This window comes from Amblyomma maculatum, chromosome 9, assembly GCF_055883805.1.
Source record: "Amblyomma maculatum isolate TAMU_Amacu chromosome 9, ASM5588380v1, whole genome shotgun sequence".
Taxonomy (NCBI): domain Eukaryota; kingdom Metazoa; phylum Arthropoda; class Arachnida; order Ixodida; family Ixodidae; genus Amblyomma; species Amblyomma maculatum.
In genome coordinates this window covers 60,386,236-60,407,023 of record NC_139352.1, presented here as the reverse complement: position 1 = coordinate 60,407,023, position 20,788 = coordinate 60,386,236, and the positions used below count along the sequence as shown (strand labels likewise).

General features: G+C 47.6%; 1 protein-coding gene and 1 pseudogene across 1 annotated transcript in view; one reads left to right on the top strand and one right to left on the bottom strand.

Annotated features, from left to right (window-relative positions):
- LOC146179162 (uncharacterized) overlaps positions 1–20,788 on the top strand; it is a 60,845-nt gene that overhangs the window by 34,390 nt on the left and 5,667 nt on the right. Inside the window, exons 17-23 of the mRNA XM_084578836.1 lie at positions 1,188–1,288; positions 4,337–4,452; positions 5,768–5,822; positions 7,765–8,043; positions 12,628–12,873; positions 13,965–14,219; positions 16,635–16,712. Of these exons, the coding sequence (XP_084434962.1) occupies positions 1,188–1,288; positions 4,337–4,452; positions 5,768–5,822; positions 7,765–8,043; positions 12,628–12,873; positions 13,965–14,219; positions 16,635–16,712 (1,130 nt within the window). The remainder of the gene's footprint in view (positions 1–1,187; positions 1,289–4,336; positions 4,453–5,767; positions 5,823–7,764; positions 8,044–12,627; positions 12,874–13,964; positions 14,220–16,634; positions 16,713–20,788) is intronic.
- LOC146179163 (pyridoxal kinase pseudogene) lies at positions 19,225–20,312 on the bottom strand (annotated as a pseudogene).

The window sequence follows — 20,788 nt, the reverse complement described above, 5'->3', positions numbered from 1 at the left end:
TAAGTAGTCTGTTATTCACAAAGTGAATAAAAATGGGTTTTTAAGCAAATAAGAGATGCAGGAAGTGCGATTTCTCGATGGCCCACCTGAATCGCGCCTTCAGGAAAACTATTAAGCTGAGAGCGAAAAAAAAAGAAGTGCTGTAGAGGAGGTCTCCTGAACAATTTACACAACCACGAGATCTTTTAGCGTGCACTTGCATCGCACAGACCACGGACATACTTTGCGTTTCGCATTGGAGGGTGGTAATCGACCGACGATATGGACAAGTTTGAATTAGTCATCAACATTTCTTCATAGAACTTCGGTCAGTCGAATCGCAAGTTAGAAGACCTCTAAATCGGCGCCCACTTTTGGCCGAAGGTCAGCTTTCAGATGAGCCTCCTACTTTCGGTTTTGTCAGCGACCGCTTTTATGTCCACGCTTCCTTTTCTGTGTCGTCAGTATAGCACATCCGACATGCTAATTGGTCTGAATGTAGTGAAGTCACTCATAACATTGTAGAAGTGAACGCACGAAAAGATTGACTCATGACGTCATAGCTCCCGTTGGGACACTGAAAACGAAACTGTGGATAAGAGAAAATATTCATCCATATATAAAGTATTTATGGGGTAGATGATGAATTAGATGTGATATATGTTTAGTAATGTGTTGTGCATTGTTAAACCAATAAGGAGCAAAACTTCTGTGTATCCACCAATTTAAAAATATCATACTTTAACGGACGGATATTGCCTCGAAGCGTACACCAACAGCATTTGGTTACCGCTAACGAAATATAGCCCCAGTAACATGAAGTGAGAAAAATCTACAGAACGCTTGCCCAATTGTGATAATGCCAATCAAGGACTGCTGAGTTGGTGCGAAGTTCCGCAAGCATTTAGTAAATGTGGACGCAAGATGTGCTGTGCGCTTATCCCCAAGGTAATGTCTGGTAAATTCTACATGGCGTCGTGAGTGACTTTGTCGCGTTCAAATCAATCAATGGGTGGCATGCTGTCAATAGGCATGGTGTGCTCTCGATCAATCAGAGTACAGAGTTACATGAACGATGCAGAATCGTGAAATATGGCCTTAATAGTTATGGCCTTATAGCATTTCGACTGTACGACTATGAATGCAGTGCTTCAATTGGCACGCCCTGTGTCGTGCGCCTGACCGTGTTCGTCTGAACTTGTTCGCAGGACGTTCATCTACTGCGACCACGAGTGCTTCTTCTCGCCTAGCAACAAACCCAAAGATTGGGGAAGAGCCCTGACGAAGCGAAGCTGCCAGCGATACAGCAGTAAGTGTTCCCCCATGACTCGACAGCCAATGACATCGCGAGCTACCATCCCCCCACCCACCATAACAATCTGTCCTCTCCTAAAATGTTTATTATTCATTTTTACCACAACCGCCGAAAAAATGTAGAGCTATAAAGAGTGGCTTAGAGTCAGTTCACCAATGCTGCGTTAAAGTGGATCAGGTCGCTGGCTTTGCAGTAGGATCCCTTCTAAAATGTCTACTTATTTGCTCATATTACCACTCTCCCACTTCCTATTGTTCATTTTCTCATTGCCACTCATTTACTGGCGGGTCGAATTTACGTAATGACGAGAGATCGCAGAGGCGCGCCTGATGCATCCATCTGGCACAAACGCGCATCGCCTCGTGGAGAAAAAGTACGAAGGTTGTACCGAACGGTAGAGGATGAAGTCATGGTCGCGTAGCTCTACGGTCGGATCCGGCTCGAGCACGTAATAGCAAATGCCCCTCAAATGAGGCCCTTAACCCAATGGTATCGGCCGATTTTCATGAAGCCGTGGTGGTTATTCCCCTTGGACCTGCTGATGTGACATATCAAGAAGTTTGGTTTGGTTTGATTTGTGCGGTTTATCGTCCCAAAGCGACTCAGGTTATGAGAGACGCCGTAGTGGAGGACTCCGGAAATTTCGACCCCCTGGGGTTCTTTAACGTCCACTGACATCACACAGCACACGGGCGCCTTACTTTCGCCTCCATCGAAAAGCGGCCGCAAAGGCCGGGATTCGATCCCGCGTCTTTGGCAACAGTAGTCGAGCGCAGTGACCACTGCGCCAGCCCGGCGGGATATCAAGTATTAGTATATGTGAAAGGGAATTAACCACTGCTTAATAGCATTAATCGTGGCGTCGCGAAAATCGGCCGACGCAAGTCGCTGGAAGGTACGGCGCTCTAAAAATAATGCAGTCAAGCTGCAATATTATCAGACCCTTAAACTGCGATTATTAGTAACGCCGAAACCTGGTTTTAACAACTATCACTAATATAGATTCGGAAACCAATGAGCTCGCTTAAGTTTATGCATGTTTATTTCGCACATATATACAGCGGATTGAAAACTAGCCTCGAAATAACGACAAAAGGCGATCGTGTTTCGAGCTTTCTCGGTGCACGATGTCATATTTCGGCCTTCTCGTGCTTAGTTGTTTCTGCGCGTTTTCCGGAGCATTTATGTAGCAAACGGCCCAATATTTCAGTCATCGAAAGGACGGAAGGCCTTCGCTACACTGAGCGCTACTGACGTAACGATGCAGTACGGGAACATTTAGAGCGAGATTTACCAACGTGTTGCGAGACAGTGCGTTTCGCTAAAACATTAAGCGGATTCGAACTATTCTTCGGCTAACAGCACTCCATAATTAAGATATACACTGGTTGTCGAGGGCAACGTTTTCTCCTGACACTACCTGCGAAGCAACATTAGTTAAAAACTGCAGTAAAGAGTCACTGCATAATGGAGAATTTGTTTACTGGTGCATCTGGGTTCACATGTTTTTACCCTTTATCCCCTTAAGCTTTTCTTTGGGATTAGTCAACTCAAGGCAAGGGGTAGTGCATCGAACGCTTTGGTTAGATAGCATCCTCAAGGTGCTGCGGATGAAGTTATGTGATGTTAGGAAGATAGTGAGAGACCGGGAAGTGTTGCGTGATATGGTCCATAGGGTCACGAAGAGTAAGACACGACTGAACGACTGAAGTGAACTGAACTGAACTCAAGTACTAAACTACAGCAGCACTTTCAGGGCCAGTTTCGTCGCTGCAAAGACGTAGTCTGTAGAATTTTTTAGCTACAAGAACTTTAGCGCGAACAGTTCGTCAGCGCAGTCGTACCACACACAGGAAGGGTGGAAGGAAATGGCACTCAATTACATCATGTATCAGCACCGCGGAAGAAGTAGAAGTCGTTTATGCGCTGGACATAAAGTTTTGTGCCATTCTTTCACGGCTGTGCATGTGTGTGGACCCGTACATGTCTGCCTCCCTTCGGGTCACCAAACTGGCGGTTTGGTGTTTCCCCGATTGTTTCTAGAGCTGGTGAGGGACAACATGAATAGAGAGATTTAGCTTACCGTGATCCGCGATCCGCCACCGTGACCCTCTACCACGCGTGGGTGGAGCGCACAAGCTGATTGGTCCCGACGCGGCAGATCTATGTGACGACATCAAGTATGTGGCGCCATCTATCGGCGTCAAGGGGCTCTGGACATGCGCAGTGGAACGCGCGGTGGCGGATCACGGTAGCGGATCACGGTAAGCTAAATCTCTAATTGGTGAGAAGAATTTTCTCACCACCGCACAAACAACTTCCTTCCTCGGACACTATAGACTGGAGAAAGGGCTTTTTCTACTGGACGCCCCGAGATCGAACCCTACCGCCTGAACTACCGTTCCCTTCTAGAAACTGATGCAAACACACAGATGATATTTGCCAAGTATGGCTCGCTTAGTGGCCTGGTTAGAGCAATGTGATTCGAGTGACGACCTAAATAAACAATGAAGATTATGTCTACTCCCCTTTATCCCCATCCATGGCCATGAGCCTTCCCATTCAATAAAGGACATTCAATCAATCAATAAGCCCAACAAAATACACGAGTTACTGTCCTTGGTGCGGTGCAAGTCCCACACTCTATCACATCTCTTGGGAATGCCAGGACAAACCTGACCCAACGTTAATAGTGCCATGCCCGACACACGAGCAGTGGGAGGCGGCCCTGACCAGCGACAACCTGGACCAGCAAGCCTGGATTATCCAGCTAGTCCGCAAGTCAGCTGCTGCCAGCGGAGCCCTGGACTAGGGGCACCGACCACCCAGCTCCTGCGAATTTTTATTGATTATATGCTCATTAAAAGTTCTCTCTCTCTCTCTCTCTCTCTCTCTAATATATTTCGAAATATACAATTTCCACTTCCAATCTGGCGACGTCACTCTAATAATGATTTCCTGCATTAATCGTATAGGAGCGCAGTTGCAGCGTTCGTCACCTCGTCGCATTATTTAATTTTTGTTAATTGTTTTCTTTTGCAGAGGCTGACGATAACATCTCTGTCACTTTCGTGAACAACTCGGAGGTGGTGCGGGTGCTCCGAAATGAGGTCGATAATGGAGCGCTCGTGCTGAAAGTCGCCGACAGGGAGCAGCAGGTGAGATGCCACCGACGGGACGGACGAACATGAAAAACTACTCCTTTCTCGATAACGCACCGCTAGGGAGAGAAGCTAAGAATGAAATGAAAAACGAAATGCGTCAGCTGCGAACCTGCTACGAAGCTTTTGTATAATGCCATGCAGAGCTATGTATGGCAATGAGCGTGATCGCGCCGTGGCGCTGCGTCGATTGGAAGGGGGGCGAGGGTTGCAGCCAGTTGGTCGACATATCTTGGTGTAGCCTTCTCTTCTAATAAAGCTGACAGCCTTGCTTCTCACACTCATGCACCATAGCACCTCCCATTGGTCAAGAACATGCATGGACTGCTTTTCCCAGTAGAGCAGGCAGGCGCAAAGGCAAATACAGGATCGCGGGCAAGTTGTGACGAAATGAGTGTTTTCGTCTGTCCAAAAATGAATTAGTATTCGTATTCTATGCGAAGCGATTGCATTCCACTGTTCGCTTAACATTACAAAAATAACTCTTTTCCGCGAAACTTTTACCGGGAATAGGGGAACGCGCCTATTTCATACACGAAGGGTCCGCCATAGAGGACGGCCTGTTGGAGGCGATTTGTTATTGCGCCCCGATATAGACACTCACGCCTGCTTCTCTTATAGAAGCCGTGGCTCTGCTCCTAGAAGAAACTCCGATAAAATACTTGTGACCATTTAGAGAGCTGTCAAAAGAAACCCGATAGTAGTGAATAACTATGCACCATCACTATCACTGCACTGTCCAGTTTTCGCATTTCATCCATATACTCGATATGTTGCACAATCTCACTGCGGTCAAAAACAAGCTTTGTATACCAGTAAAAGGGCGTAGACGCATTTCAATTTAACTTCAGTGCTGCTTCAAGATTTTATTTACCTCTTGTGGCGCCCACCAGTACTTAAAGCCCTGATCAGAAAAGTATGCATACTAGAAGTTTTTTATTTCAAGCAATAAAGTTGTTCACTATACTCGGCCACCGTTGCTTTCAGATGCCCGTAGAAGGGGAAACAATAGTTTCGCTTCCCGTGCGAAGGTTTCGAACTTTGTGCGTGCTTTGAAGAGCGAGTTGACAATTAAAATCCTGAGAACTGAAGAATTTGACCCAGGCTGTATTGTACTGGTGGAACATTTGTATTATATCCTTGATCCGCTCTACAAGAATGCTAATGTTGTCTTTTTTGTGTGTGTGCGCGCGCGCGTCGTTCTGAACTGAACGAGACATGTTTCAGCAATGTGCAACTGTACGATAACGCGTGACGTAAATACTACATGTATGCAACCACTTCATTTTTACCACCCCTGTGACTTTTGCAGAGCGCAGCGACTTTCAAAGCCGTGCGGATAAACACGGATGCCAGCCCGTTCAACGGTAATTACAATTTCTCATGCATTCAATAAGCTCGCTGTCGTAAGGCAGAAACGTTAACAGAGCCTCATCTTCGCCTGTATTTGCTCGATTAGTTAGGAGGATTAGACTACGAAGAAAAAGAAAGGTGTGGTGGTGTTCATTGACCCCTTGCTCCTAATAGTTCACGGGTCGTTCCTGCAACTTAACTGTGAACCTTGCAATCACAATTGTGCCCAGGCAGGACGAGCACAAGACATTGCAGGTACTCAGATGTAAGAACAAAAAAAAAGTAGAGTGGTCATAAGCGGACACTTGTCATTGCTCTCATGTATTTGGATGATAATCTTCAGAAGCAATTAGGGCGAGCTGTTTACTACAGGTTCGAATCATTTGGACAAAATTTGAAGCACATTCTTCACATTCAAGGCGTACGTGTACATACATACGCTCATAAGACATCAGAATGTTCAGATACTATCAGAATGACGTAAACGACGTACTAATTTACTTCAATTTAGAGTTTCCTTTAAAATGTAACAGCTACATACGGACAGTGAAGTTTGCAATGTTGCTTGGAACAGTTGGTTATTTACCAATTCCGAACTGTCCAGACCCATCCGTGTAAATTCGACAACGCCTCACCATCTGCTTCCTGGTTTTGTACTACAAGTAACACGAAAGATTTTGTGGACGCCATTAACCTTGTCATTTGCAGAATCTTGCAGGAACCACATTAACCAAAATTTAAAAATGAATTTACTTTGCACCGCCTATTCATATAATCATTTTTCTTTGATCTGTACCAATTACGAGGCATTTAGGTGCGCATACAGCTTATTGAAAGGGCGCAGTTTCAGCTCAAAGTTGCAGCAATCATTGCGTGTTCATTATGAAGGCGATATGTTTATTTGAGGTTGAGCCTCAGTTAAACTACGATGAAAAGTTAGCCCGATGAAATGCCATTAGAAAAGCCTTTGTCCATGGAAACACTTCAAGAAGCGACCAGCCCCTGTGAACCATTTCAACTGAAAACAGCGCGGTAGACAATTATCTCACGCCTAAAGATCCTGCGGAACCCCCGCAAAATCAGGAACCGGAATCCTTCGGTGAGCCAGCCGTATCATACCACGAACTCACTGCACATTACAAAGCAATGAGAAGAACACTCCCACCACCCCATAAAACACTGACCAGACAACAACAAGTAATATGGAGACAGCTACAGACGGGGACCCTCCCCAATCCAAACTACATATAAAAATTCATAAATAAGGATATGAATCCCTTCTGCTGGTTTTGCGGGGAGAAAGACAACTTCGAGCATATGATCTGGGCGTGCAAAGCCCATAAGCCTCCCTCAGAACATTTTGCTTGATCCCTTTAAAGAAGCTTGGGACAAGCTAAGGTCCAGCGATGGCCCTGGCATTCAATTCAAGGCCGTCAAATGGGCCGGCGTTACCAAAAGTCTCCACGGCCTGCGGCACGCTAGCTGGCTTCCCCTATTCCTCCCACTTATTGTGAATAAAGTTTTATCAGCCTCAGCCTGCCATTCGACATGGGCGCGGGAGCCCCAAGATACAAAGACCACTGAGCGCTCTTTTAGCAAGAAATAAGTGAAATAACTACAGTGATTGATTTCGTATATAGGGATGAACGCCCCAAAGTCGCATGCGGTCAGTGAGGGATGCCGTAGTTCGCAATTAAAAAAAAAAGGCATTTGAAAATCAAAACCTGCATTTGCAGTGATTGAGAAAGACAATCTTCCTCAAATGTTTTGTGATAACAGAGGGTATACCTGCGCCCAATGCTTAAGTCTTGTGATTTCCGTGCCTTTAGTCTTCCATACTAAGACTTTCGCAAGGATCTGAAGCACTAATATCCTCCCAATTAGACTGCAACCAACCATTGTAGAAAACGCTACCATACAATTCACACTTGAATAATTATTTTACCCCGCTTGCAGCCCAGCACTCGAGCGGTCTGTACCAGGTGGCGTTCCCCGAGAAGGTGCTCTCGCTGGACCAGGACACGACGATGCGCGCGGTAATGCTGAACGGCCAGAACGAGATCACCTCGGTGCAGCAGTGCTACCGCAACTGCATCACCGAGACTGGCACTGAGTGCGTCTCCTTCTCGTACTGTCCCGCCACCAAGGACTGCCGCCTATCCTCCATCTACGTCCTGGACGACAAGCAGGCCTCCAAGAGCCTCCAGACGGACACGCGCTGCACCGTCTACTCCCGTAAGTGTTATGCGTAACGGAAACATAAAAGGATCGTACGTACGTGTCCCACTATGTGACACGTACCAGTTGATGTTGAGCAAGTGCACCATGGTCATACGCAACGGGCGAAATGGTCACATGACACGTTATGTGTGTGACCTATTCGATGCGTGACTAGGTCATCACGTGACATGGTCACGTGTTCAAATCGTTTAATGCAGTCGCGCGATGTTGACGTCCGTTCGTTCGGCCAACATTTTCTCCTCACAGCGGGTCTTCGAAACAGCTGACGCTAAAAGAAGTCTTCCTAGAATCCCAGATTTTTCACCCTTTACCCAGGGTGGAAAAGTGATAACGACAATGTCACAGTGGCGGCCATATTGTGGTGCATGTATAATAGGCTTATCGCCACGTGCTCTGATATATGAACCGCTAAAGTTGTTCGCTGTGCCAAAGACGGGCGCCCGGGGCATCACATGCATACTTCGGGTGGTCTCACCTGAACCACATGGCCACAGACGTACGTCACAGGGCTCGTCAAAAGTTCCCAGACTACACAAGGTTTGCTTTAGAACCTTCTAGCGGGGAATTTACCCATGTCTGTCACTGGGGAATGTGTAGAAAGTGTGATGCACTTCCTTACCCTCATAGTGACTTTACTGGTTCCGCAAGTGCTCGAGTATCCTGCCCAAAAAGCAGATCATGTGTGCAGGCAGCACACTTGTACTTTCTATATTTTTCCTGGTCATAAAGCTCCCCCGCAAGCGGGAGATCCTGTTCCCGCACGTATTGTATGCCGTGGCCTATACGTGCACCCCGCATGCGGGAGGTGCGTAAATGCAATCCCCACTACAACCGAGCACCCGCTGGTGATGGCACAAGATTTCCCTTGGTTTGGTGCGCTCGTCTCAAGTGCGTGAGTTGTTTGGCAAATGGGCCTATGAGCCCATCTTTCGCCTTCCAACCGAGTTCGTGTGTCAGGTGCGTGTAGTCATGCTCGCGCCTTCTCCACCTTACATTTACCCCTTTTAAGGCGAAAGCCTTCCTTGTCTCATGAGGAGGAAAAGTGGCGTCATCAGAGCGTGTCACCACGAGCTGTGAGCAGAGCTATGGAGAGGATACGTGGACAGAGTGTATCCACATTATGCTGTCATTCATTAATAATAAAAAATAAGCCGTCCACGTCAGGACTCGAACCCCCATTCATCCGTGTACGAGTAGACCACGCTAACCACTGCTATATGCCGACTTCCGGCGAACATGTCTGCAATAATCCCTTGTCTAGCGTAACGAATCTGGAGGGCGTTGAGGGGAAGTAAAAAAATTACCAAGAACAAAAATAGAAACACAAAACAGAAATAAAATTGGAAGAATAAAAATAAAAACAAAGCAGCAAAGATTTAAAAGCACTGATAAAAACTAAATTGAGTAAAGTAAAGTAAAAATAAACTTGTACACTTAGGAAAACCAACGAAACGCAGTACGAGCTCATACCGGAACTAGGCCCGGAACTAGCCTACGGAGCCTACGGACGCTTCGTGCAGCCGGAAGGCGCAGGCCAGCAAATATAAGGCCAGTTGAACACGGAGCACACGATGCGGAGATTGCCCGAAAATACTCGAAATTCGGAGCCATTACACTTGAGTGGCGAAAATCAACGTTGAGATCATGATGTACAAATGCAGGAAACTCAACGGCATGCCTGTCCTAGCTGGTGATGCTTCATATTGCTTCATGCCACAGCTCCAGCCTCGAGCATTTCGAGGTTACAAATACGGCTCGGACTTTTCGGTTCATGTACGCTTAGAAAATCACGAGCATTCCTCAGGCAGGTAGCTGCTGACATGACCTTGTGGGCACCGATTGGTCAGTGGCCCTGCGTGATGTCATGAGACCACGTGACACGGAGGCGTTGGGGCAGCTTCTTTAAGATGGGAGAGATGTAAATCGAAACCACCGGTGGCCTTGAAGCCTGAATCAGGCTATAGACCCTATTCACTATCAGGTTTACAGGCGGCAGTTGTGGCAACCCTGTATTGCGGTGACGCCATAACGTTGGGCGGTTCGAAACTCCTCCTCCTCCTCCCTCCCTGCTGCGCGCCGCTCATTTGTCGGACACTGGAGACGCCGAGACGCCGTTTGGAACGCCATCCAACTGTTATAGAGCTCGGATTTCACCAACGCCGTACCCTGATTCGCCGTAGGCCCTCTCTCTCTCTCTCTCTCTCTCTCTCTCTCTCTCTCTCTCTCTCTCTCTCTCTCTCTCTCTCTCTCTCTCTCTCTCTCTTTTTTCTCCCTCTCTCATGTTGCGTTGTGCGTGCCATGGTTGCCAGTAAAGCAGCAATGACGTCACGTGAATAAGCTCTATAGGTCACGCAAGCAAGTTTGCACGACTTGACAAAAGCAGGATTTTGTATCGGATGGCCTAACACGTGATGCGGTAGGTTACGACTGTATGCTGGTTAGTAGTATGCTTGGAATAACAGAGGTAATACATATTAAAATAATAGTGATTAATTTAGTAGCAAAGCGCACGTAATGAGTAACCGCACGGTGAGCCGTAGACGGAGCCAACAACGCTGGTGCCTTGCCCTTAAAGGTAGGATGCACATCTCACAGGATGGAGCCTATGTGCACATCGCAGATGTCGTCCAGGGTGCGCTGCTTGATGCAGTTTCGCTCTAAGCCTTCTCTGTAGCCCAGTTTCTTGGTCGTTGCACGTCATGTTCCTGTAAGTTTTAAGGGCTCCAAATAGTTGCCTTTGTGCGCCTCGGCAAGCTCTTTTTACGTGTTGTGAAGGCTCAGGTGAAGAAGGCGTTGCCTAGAGGCGCTTTCGGGTATGCCAGCTGTGGCGACCTTGATGGCTGTGAGAATGACAATTTTGAGGTTTTCAGCTTCTACCTTCTTTAGATTCAAATGCGTTCTTCCGTACCTTGTTCTTTTTTAAACTGTCTCTTTTGCTAGACCTGTGGCGCACCAGGTATGCTGCTTAAATAACGGTAGTGCGAAGTTTCGCGCAATCATGACCCCTAAGCCATCTTTCGGGATGTTTAGGCGAAGAATGCGGGGAGAGCCGACTTTAGGTGTAGGGGATCAGGAATTTCACCTCTTGAGGGCCTTTCTCGAGGTTGGGGTTCACGTGTTAAGAGTGCTGATTTACACGAAGCGCAGATATTCCAGAGGTCTTACGTAGCTTTCAGTGCAGTCGAAACCTTCCTGAAGTGTGTCTTGTTGCTTTCCTGGGGAGCCACCTCGAATCCATATTTTTATACCATTGGAATATAGGTGTGTCGTATGCCGTTTGTTTTAATAATGAAATTCATCAGGAAGGATGATATAACTGAACCTTGTAGGGTGCCTGGAATTAGTCCGCCTTGAGCTTTCCCAAGTTACGGTGGCCTTACGATTCGTCAAGAACGTTTGGACGAAGTTGTACGTTCGCTCCCCTTAACTGGTGTGCTGTAGGTTGCGGTGCTTTGCGGCTTATGAGACGTCGTTAGAACTTTCCTTAACAATCACTGCAAGGACGATGTTACTGCTGTATTGTTGGTTGAAATATGGTAAGAGTTTGAGTTAGAGGAGATTTTGCAATAACATATTTTGTAGGACGCCATAGAGTGCAGATGTGTCCTTTATCTTCCAGGGGGACGTGAGGCGCGGCATTTGCATTCTCGTTACGTAAGATTTTCTTTTTCTTCCTTATTCCGTCCTATACGAGGGGGGGGGGGGGGGGTGCGCTGTGCAAAAAGGTCGTCCAAGAATTCGTTTCGGTTTCCTCGTTATGCTAGGTGGGTGATTTCGTGTGGAGTTCATTCATCTCATTCAGGACTTGTTCTGTTTCATGGCAAGCGTAAAGCATTCTGGCAAAGTTCTTGTGACATTCGAATTTGGGATCGGGTGCCGATGAGAGATTTGAGAGTGTTTTGCACTGAGAATACCTTTCAGACAATCACAAAAATGGTTCGAACGTTGTCTTCCGAGATGCTCGGCGCCTGTTAAGTGATTTTGGCAGTCAAATTTTTGAGGGATTTCTTTTTCTGCTTTGTCCATATTCAAAGTCGTCCTCGCCGGGCATCCCAAGGATGGGGAGATGAGAGTCAACAGCCAATATTTCAGTCTTGCGGTGGTTTTCGTGTTTGGGCTTCGAGACCGTACGTGGATGTTCAAAGGGGGGACGTTGTCTCTCCTGAAGGCGACCCACTTCTATCACTGTTCTCGCTCTACAACTTACACAGCAAGCGTTATTGTTGTTTCTGTTTTCTTTATTACTGGAGGTGTCTAAAAATGTTTTTGAAGATATGTTTGACAGTTCCTTTCAAGTTCAGTTTAATGGCTCGCTCACTTCTGTTCTTCAATCATGTTTCGTCAATGAGGAAAAGATGAATTCCTCGTAGTACATGTAATAAACAAACGTTCGCGAGGTCGAAAGGAAGGTAGAAAGGCGAAGTTGATCGACATCAATTTGACAATATTCAGCCTCAGCACTACCGCTGCCCAGTGCTAGAGCCCACTTTAGCTGCTGGTATCAGTAGCCGCTCTATTATAATGCGAATTAGCCCACGCCAGCAGCTCTGTCATGCGTGTCGTCTGTTTCGAACACAGGCTCCTACATCAACATGTACGAGAAGTTCCCTGGCACCGTGAGTCGCGTGGGCGGCGACCTCTCCAAGGAGAACGTCGCCGACGAGAACACGTGCGCCCAATTGTGCAAGCACGACAAACTGGTGCGCTGCCGCGGCTTCGAATACTGCCCGGGCACCAAGCACTGCGTGCTGCATTCGAAGCACTTCCTCGACATCCGGCCCGAAGACATCATCAACGGCACCGAATCATGCTCACACTACGCCCGTAAGCAACCAATGTGGCATACCTTTACTCCGATTGGACAGTTCCGCGGTGCAGCATGGAGAGCTACACATTAGAGAGTTTTAGCTTACCGTGATCCGCGATCCGCTACCGTGATCCGCCACCGCGCGTTCCACTGCGCATGCCCAGACTCCCCTTGACGCCGATAGATGGCGCCACATACTGGATGTCGGCACACAGACCTGCCGCGTCGGGACCAATCGGCTTTAGCGCCCGGCCCACGTGCGATAGAGAGTCACGGTAGCGGATCGCAGATCACGGTAAGCTACTATTGCGAACGTAACTCAACTGACGTTTACTCCGCACATATATGAGAGAGAAACGCTTTTTTCTCTCTAAATATTATTCCCCTGAATAAATAATATCTGCGAGTCATGTTAGTGCAAATCCAATTCGTTTCTGTATGCATATTGGCTGCCTCATTTCACAACTGTCCAAGTCACGTGGTGCGTGGCTATGTAGCGCATGGTAGATGCAGTTCTAGGCTGTCGCTATCTTGTATACAACTCATGTTTAGCAGGTAACCCCTGTACATAGCATGTAATATGCATCTCAGGGGCACAGAAGTAGATGACCCCAGTAGAATACAAACACTGCTCAAAACAGTTTGATGGAAGGATAGACGAACAAGACAGTGAGGAATGTGTACTATAGAGGGCTCATCGAAAAAGTGTGAAAGCAGATTCGTTTCAACACTAGGATGATGGCAGAGTCATTCACGAAATTCGACACCTGTCTTATGTGGATCACTTGCACGTGATGTCACGAACGTCATCAAGGGTACGCAGGCTAGCTTTCTACCGTGTACAAGGAAGTCATCTGGCAACAAGCGGATAAGTAAAACGAGGGTATTGCTACATTTCTGTGGTCCCAAAGGTGGTGGCCGTCATGACTTTGATGCATGCTATGCATAAGTTAAATGAATCTAAGTTATTTGCTCTTGACCATAACAATATCCAGGGAATAGCGGTTCGCGAGCGCAAACTATTTGCTGTGCACAACAAGATGTGCATAATCAGTCTAAGTGCGCGCTTGCTACATAACAGCCAACCTTTCTGTGTTACGCCGCGCAGAAAAATTCTCGGCCGACTACTGGGAAGCTGCCAAGGGCGAGCTGGAGGACCCCAACTCAGTCACCATCACGCTCATCAGCTTCGAAGACTGCGCCAAGCAGTGCTCCCTCGACCCCGCCGGCCGCTGCAAGTCATTCAACTTCTGTCCCGGTGACGATGGGCCTGACCGTAGGTGCGTGCTCAACTCACGCTCCGTCTACGACCTGGGCAAGGACATGAAGCTCAAGGAGAGCAAGGGCTGCTACTTCTACTTCCGTGAGTGCCTCAGTCAAAAGAGAGATTTAGCTTACCGTGATCCGCTATCGTGATCCGCCACCGCGCGTTCCACTGCGCATGCCCAGATCCCCTTGACGTGGATAGATGGCGCCACATACTTGATGTCGGCACATAGACCTGCCGCGTCGGGACCAATCAGCTTGTGCGCCCCGCCCACGCGCGGTAGAGGGTCACGGTGGCGGATCGCGGATCACGGTAAGCTAAATCTAAAAACCGCTGTCGCAAGGGCACTTTCAATCCTGAATGAAGTTTCGAGCGCGCTTCGTGATACCACGCAGCTATACATTCCCCAATTCGATCGCAGCAGCAGACACCTCTCAGGAAATAACCCTGAAACAAAGACGTCAGCCACATAAATCATTAAGGCACAGTAGCCGCCTTGCAATCACCACGGCTGTTAGTAGTTGCAAGGGGAGGTCGTCACAAGACGTGGGTGACTACGACGCCATGATAAAGACGTGTACGCCATTGATTCCAAGCAGTTTGGGGGGAGGGGGGGGGGCTTCATTGGACGGGAGCTTGCTGCATCGTATTTGAGTTGCATCCAAGCGTAGTTGGCCTGCTCACGCCACGTGACTATGACTGCATCTGCAGCTATGCACTGCAATACTTTGTAGGAGCTTTAATGGAAATTCGCTTCAGAGGCATAGCAAGAAGGTGCTGGAACTGGCTGAACTGGCTATGATATCACCGCTGACGGATGGAGCCGGCAAGACTTCGAGGCTGGGCTTCCTCGCGTATCGCGGTTGTCAGTCGCATCGGTGTAGCCGTGGAACTTCGCAGCAGCATGTGCGACTGCGGAGCTCTACGGCTGGGCATGCAAGAAGGGGGCTATATAGAGAGGTTGTGGCAACTCACAGAAGTCTGAGGTAAGCCAGTTAAGCAGACAGGCGTATTGACAGCTATGCCGCTGGAGTGAGTGGCCTTTCTTTATTTAGAGTCGATAACCTAGTAAAGCTGAACAAAAAATATTGTTAAATTTTCTGATGATATTATTCTTATTTTAATGTTGCCGCAGCACGAGGGCACAGCAGCAGCAGTAGCTCGTTGGTCAAGATTGTAATCTCGATCACGGTTTGGGAACTTTATACAGAGTAGGATATTCCATGACTACGTAGATCGATCAGGATTGAAATTGCCCACTTGACAACGGGATGAAGTTTTCATTTATATTTCTTTTGCACGGGATCCAAAGTAACAAGAACATGATTTCTCGGTGCCACTGAGTTGAGGTCCGTGGTAATGAAAGTTTGCGAGCGTTGTGTGTTCAGGCTAAGTTTCTGTGACACTGAAACACCGGCAAGTAGGATATACCTAAACTTATAAAAGGCAGTGCCTTAGTGCACTTCAACCACAGATCAATTCCATTCATTTCAGAAGCAACACGGCTGAAGCACGTGATGATAGTTTTAGCGTAGTGAGTCGTACCGTCAGATACCAGCAATGCATATACAGATGACAGAATTGGTATACGATAGAGATATGCGGTAATGTTATGCTGAAGCTCTCGATATTATTCGGTTCCCCGTATACTCATTCCAGGTGGCCTTGACCCAAGAGTTGCAAATGTGGCGGACGCTGATGTATCGAGCTCCAACCTCAGATTTGTAAAAAGTCGCACCTGCAGCGTCAAGCATGAGTTTCCTTAGCGCATATGCAGTGCTGATAAGTGCCTAGTGATAAGTGAGGTTGTCTAACGTGTTCTATTATTGTGTCGCTTCGCGGTTCTTTACAGTGCTTCATATACGACAAATTGAATGCCCGTTAGAGTGTTGCAGTGCGTATGTTTTCCATTTTTTGTGTTTCGGATGTTTTTCATTTTGTATAACGGTCCCATCAACTCACCCACTCCTGTAAGAGCCTACCAAGGCTTACAGTATGCTTAAATAAATAAAAATAAAAAAAAATAAGTCGGTCATGGCTCGACGTTGAGCCAAGAAACGCTCAGGAGCAACAGTACAAAAACTGCTATGTGCATTCGCTGTATCTCCAAGTCTGCACCAGGACCGGATTCCTCTTCGGGTTGTTGCCGCTTTCCCCTACAATTAGTTCTTACGGTGGATGATTCGTGTGACACAGCAGCGTTATAAGTCATTGATTAGATCTCAAATTGTCCAACAGATCGGAAGAGCCACTCTGCATCCGTGGTGCAACCTTAAAGCTAAAATGACACTGTTATAAAGTTTCGGGTGCCAACATGCGCAGACCGTACTCCAAACACTTTATCAGCACAATTCAGCGCTATCCCAGGGCCGCACCAGGGCAGCAGATTCTCGCCCGTGTAGACGCTGAGTAACTAAATGCAAGATTATTTGCCAGCCAATGCTTTTCGTCTTCTTTAGACTATACAAGGGATTGAATGACGTGCATTTCTAATGTATGTGTGTACTGCAGAGCAAGACCACGTCAATGACTTCATCCACTACAACCAGAAGCAGGCCCTTTCTGCACCAGCCAAGGGGTACACGTCGGGTGAGTTTTTGTTGCTACTCTCAAATGAACAATCAACCTACATGCGTATACAAAGAAGAGTATTTTATCCACTACACGTAGTCCGTTATTACATCGCTGAGAACTTTTTTATTTTTTCATTTTACTGGGATAGATCTTCATATACCTCTACGTTTTAATAATATAGATGCTTGCAGAAAAAGTATGGTACGTATATCTGACGCTAGTACAGTACAGTAGGCTGACGTCAAGTTTATGTATTCCATTTTTGCAAAGATGCATTAGAGAAATATTTAAGTGGATTTAAGGGCTCATGAAAACATATTTACAAAAACTAGAAAACGCGCACGAAAAACAGGTATCCCATCAGTCCTCTGCGCAATGAAATGAAAAGCTAGCCATGTTAGCACCGAGCTTATAGGCCATAGAAAATGATGCTTCTCCTCTCTCCCTAAAATGCAAATTCCGGCGCGCAAGAAAAAAATGGAAGAAAAGGTGCAACGGCGCCACACCACGCCCTGTCCACCCGCGTCACTTGGGAGCGCCAGATGAGTGGGCGCACCCAGCAAGCCCCGATTAGGGTGTCTCGGGGTCTTCAAAAAAATAATAATATTAATAACTCAACGAAAGAAAAGCGGAGAGGTCGGCCTGTGGTAAAAGACCCCAGCCTGTAACTCCGCGTTGTGGAAGGGGGAAAAGATAAGTAAAGGAAAGTAGGATACGAATGGAAGGTGACGATGTCGTATAGTACAATGAAGTTCCTTGTCATGGTCGAAGTTATGTGTATGCACATAGTTTGTGGGGCTTTCACATACACCAGTCGTTACTGTACAAATCTGCACATTTGTAGAGAAGAGCTGTCTACGTTTGTTGCCTCACACGCACCACATTGCACACTGCATATCACGCACGTCACTGCACCAAAGAAAATCAAAATACACATCCAAATGTATGTATCTCGATGTCACCTCCGCTGCTGGCTATCGAGTCACCCTAGCCCTTATGACGCCACCGAGGAAGGAGCGCGAAGAGAGGTGTTGCCCTAATCGTTTGAGAGGCTAATTATGAGCACTTTTTAAAATTATTTGTAAATTGTAGGCTGCACGCAAAGCTTTCACATTTTACTCGAATATTCCCAAAGAACACCTTTATGTAATTCTTGCATTAGAATATTACAGCAAGTACCGTTTCAGGAGCCCTTTGAAGATAAGCATTACAATATACCGGCTTCGACCACCTGGTCTTTTAATATGCACTGACGTCGCACAGTACACGGGAACCCTGCCTCGATTGAAAAGCGGTCTCCGCTGCCTGGCTTGAATCCTAGTCATTCGGCTGAGCAGCGGAGCGCCCTTACCACTGAGTCATCGCGCCGGGGTACGTTATGCATCAGGCTGGTCAGCGAAACAGAGCTCATGTGAATGGCTCATGCCATAGCACTAAACAATATTATTCATATATAGAAAAAGCCATATTTGGGAATAATGATCTTGCAGCAATATTTCAGGCGACTTAATTGCCTTGCGCAAGAAGTACTTCAAAGCAGTACAATGATGGTTCCGTCGGGCCTGAGTTGCCGTCTGATGACGTAATAAAGTCCCGTGAGCCCTCTGCTAAGTGTACCTTTACGGATACCCGCGTGCTGACATCGAATGCGCTGTGACATCACGGCACAGAGTCCTTTTCCCAAACAGTCAGTGGCCACGGCGAGTAGCACTGCGGGACGATAATTACACGGTGTTATTTATATAACTAAATGAGGCTCACTGCTATTAATCCGTTGGCGACCGATCAAATGTTTCAACCAGAAATCTGTATCTAGCATATAAAGAAACCATGCCACACCAGGATACGAGGGGCACCCACTTTTGCATACGAGACGCACACGTGCACAATTACGTGCACGTGTGCACACTTACGCGTACAGTGTGCACGTAAGAGCCATCCAACGTAGTATTTTCACGCATATTGCTTTCCCGTGCCACAGCGTCGAAAAGACGCTCGGAAAAAAGTATATTGCCGGCAGTATACTTTGTACAGCAGCTTTATTCCGAACGTCATTGTACAGCAGCGTTTTTTTTCTCGATATAAATAATCGTATAGCAGTTAGCCAACTGTTATACGATTATTGATGACGATGTGCAACCCTTTAACTTAAACTTGGAGTATGTCAAGATGCATAGTCTAATAAAGCATGCATCTCGGAATGGGAAGATGCCTGCCCTAATTATTAATACTTATTGTACCGTCAGATAAGGTAAGAGATTCAGAAGGCGACACTGAAAGGGGAGAGTAGGAGTTGCGCGGAGAAGAGCAGCTATGACTGGACAGCAAAACCTCGTGGAATCCGAACCTCAAACAGCAGCTTATTGGTGTTTACATACTTCTCCTCCTGGTGCACCTACGGCATCGAACGAAGCACGACAACCAACGTTGACTGTGCGGTTTAGGTGCATTACTAGAGAGAAGCAGTAGGATGGCTAACAGGGAAGGCCAGTTAAGATTGCAAAAATTTGCGCGGCATATGCTAGCTCTTACTACAGTGAATATGAAAATTATACGAGCTATAACTACGTGTAGTTTACTACTGAAGACCAGGAACTTTTCTTGGCAACACGTTTATTGAAGCCTTTTGTTCACCACACGGCTCTTCGTTACAGAAACTTTGGAGCGTGTCGCACCTCAGGTCAGGGCCACGGACTTGAAGTTCTGTGGCGGCTCCTCAATCTCATCCTTGCTTTGGATGAGGCGCAACTCCAATTCGTGACTGTTATACTTGAGCTCGGATTGGTCGGTGTGCATGTTCTGGGCATGTCGGTAGGTCTTCTTCAGCACGGCTTGGATGGTGGACACGGTCTTCTCGACAGAAACTCGCAGGTTGTTGTTCGACTTGGTCATCCAGCCCACGAGGATTGCAGAGAAAAGGTCGCCCGTCCCGCAGAAATTTGCGTCGATGCGCGGCACGTCAACTCGTAGCGAAGTCATGCGGTCTCCGGTGCGCTTGCTGGCGAAGACGACCAGCGTTCCCGCGTTGCCGTCCACCGTGGTTGACGTGATGACGACCGACGTGGCACCCATCACATGAAGCGCTTCCATGGCGTCTAGCGCCATCGGTTCGTCTCGGATTGTAATCCCAGTCAGCAGCTCACATTCAAACTGGTTCGGCGTCACGATGTCGGCCATCGGAAGCAGGTCTCTCTTGTAGATGGGCACCAACTCAGCAGGGACATAGAGGAAGCCGTTGTCTCCCATGACCGGGTCGCACACGTAGACCACTTCAGGGTTAGCCCTCTTCATTTCGGTGACAAGGTCTCGAATGCGCTCAAGAAGCGCGGCGGATGTAACGTAGCCAGTCATGACGTGCGTGTACACTGACGTGTCGAGGTTGCTGAGTATTGCCTCGAAGTCCTCGGTGTCGGTTACCTGGCCTTTCCATACCGGGTAGCCCGTGTGGTTGGAGAATTGAACCGTGTCCACGGTGTCGACGTCGAAGCCCAAGATCTGCAGCGGGAAAGCGATGCATTTGTTGCCCACGTAGCCGGAGACGACGTGACTCTGGATGGACAGTATGCGGGAGTCCTGGATCGAAATCATGGCTGCGTGTGGTGAAGGAACGGCAAGATGAGCACCGCAACCAGGTCGAAGGTCTGTTCCAGTCTCGTGGCACGTTGTCCACGCGGCCGCGCAGTTTCTTCTTCGTCGTTCAGCGCATTAGGTCAATAAATATATATTTTATACCGCGTAATTTCGTAGCCGCGTCATCGTTGGCGCCGTTGCCAGTCCGAGCGAAAGAGACTCACGAGACACGAGAGAGTCACGAGACAAAGAGAATTTCTCAGAAAAAGACAAAGAAGAGCCACGAGCTTTGCGCCGCTCACTCGCGGCTCTTTGAGAAATTCTCTTTAATTCGCTCGTTAAAAAAAATAGAGTTCTTTGTAACTCCACATACACACACACATACACCCGCCGGGGTGGCGGGGTGGTTACGGCGCTCGGCTATTGTTCCCGAGGATGCGGAATTGAATCCCGGCCTCGGCGGCCGCTTTTCGATGGAGGCGAAAAGCTTGACGCCCGTGTTCTGTGCAATTTCAGTGCAC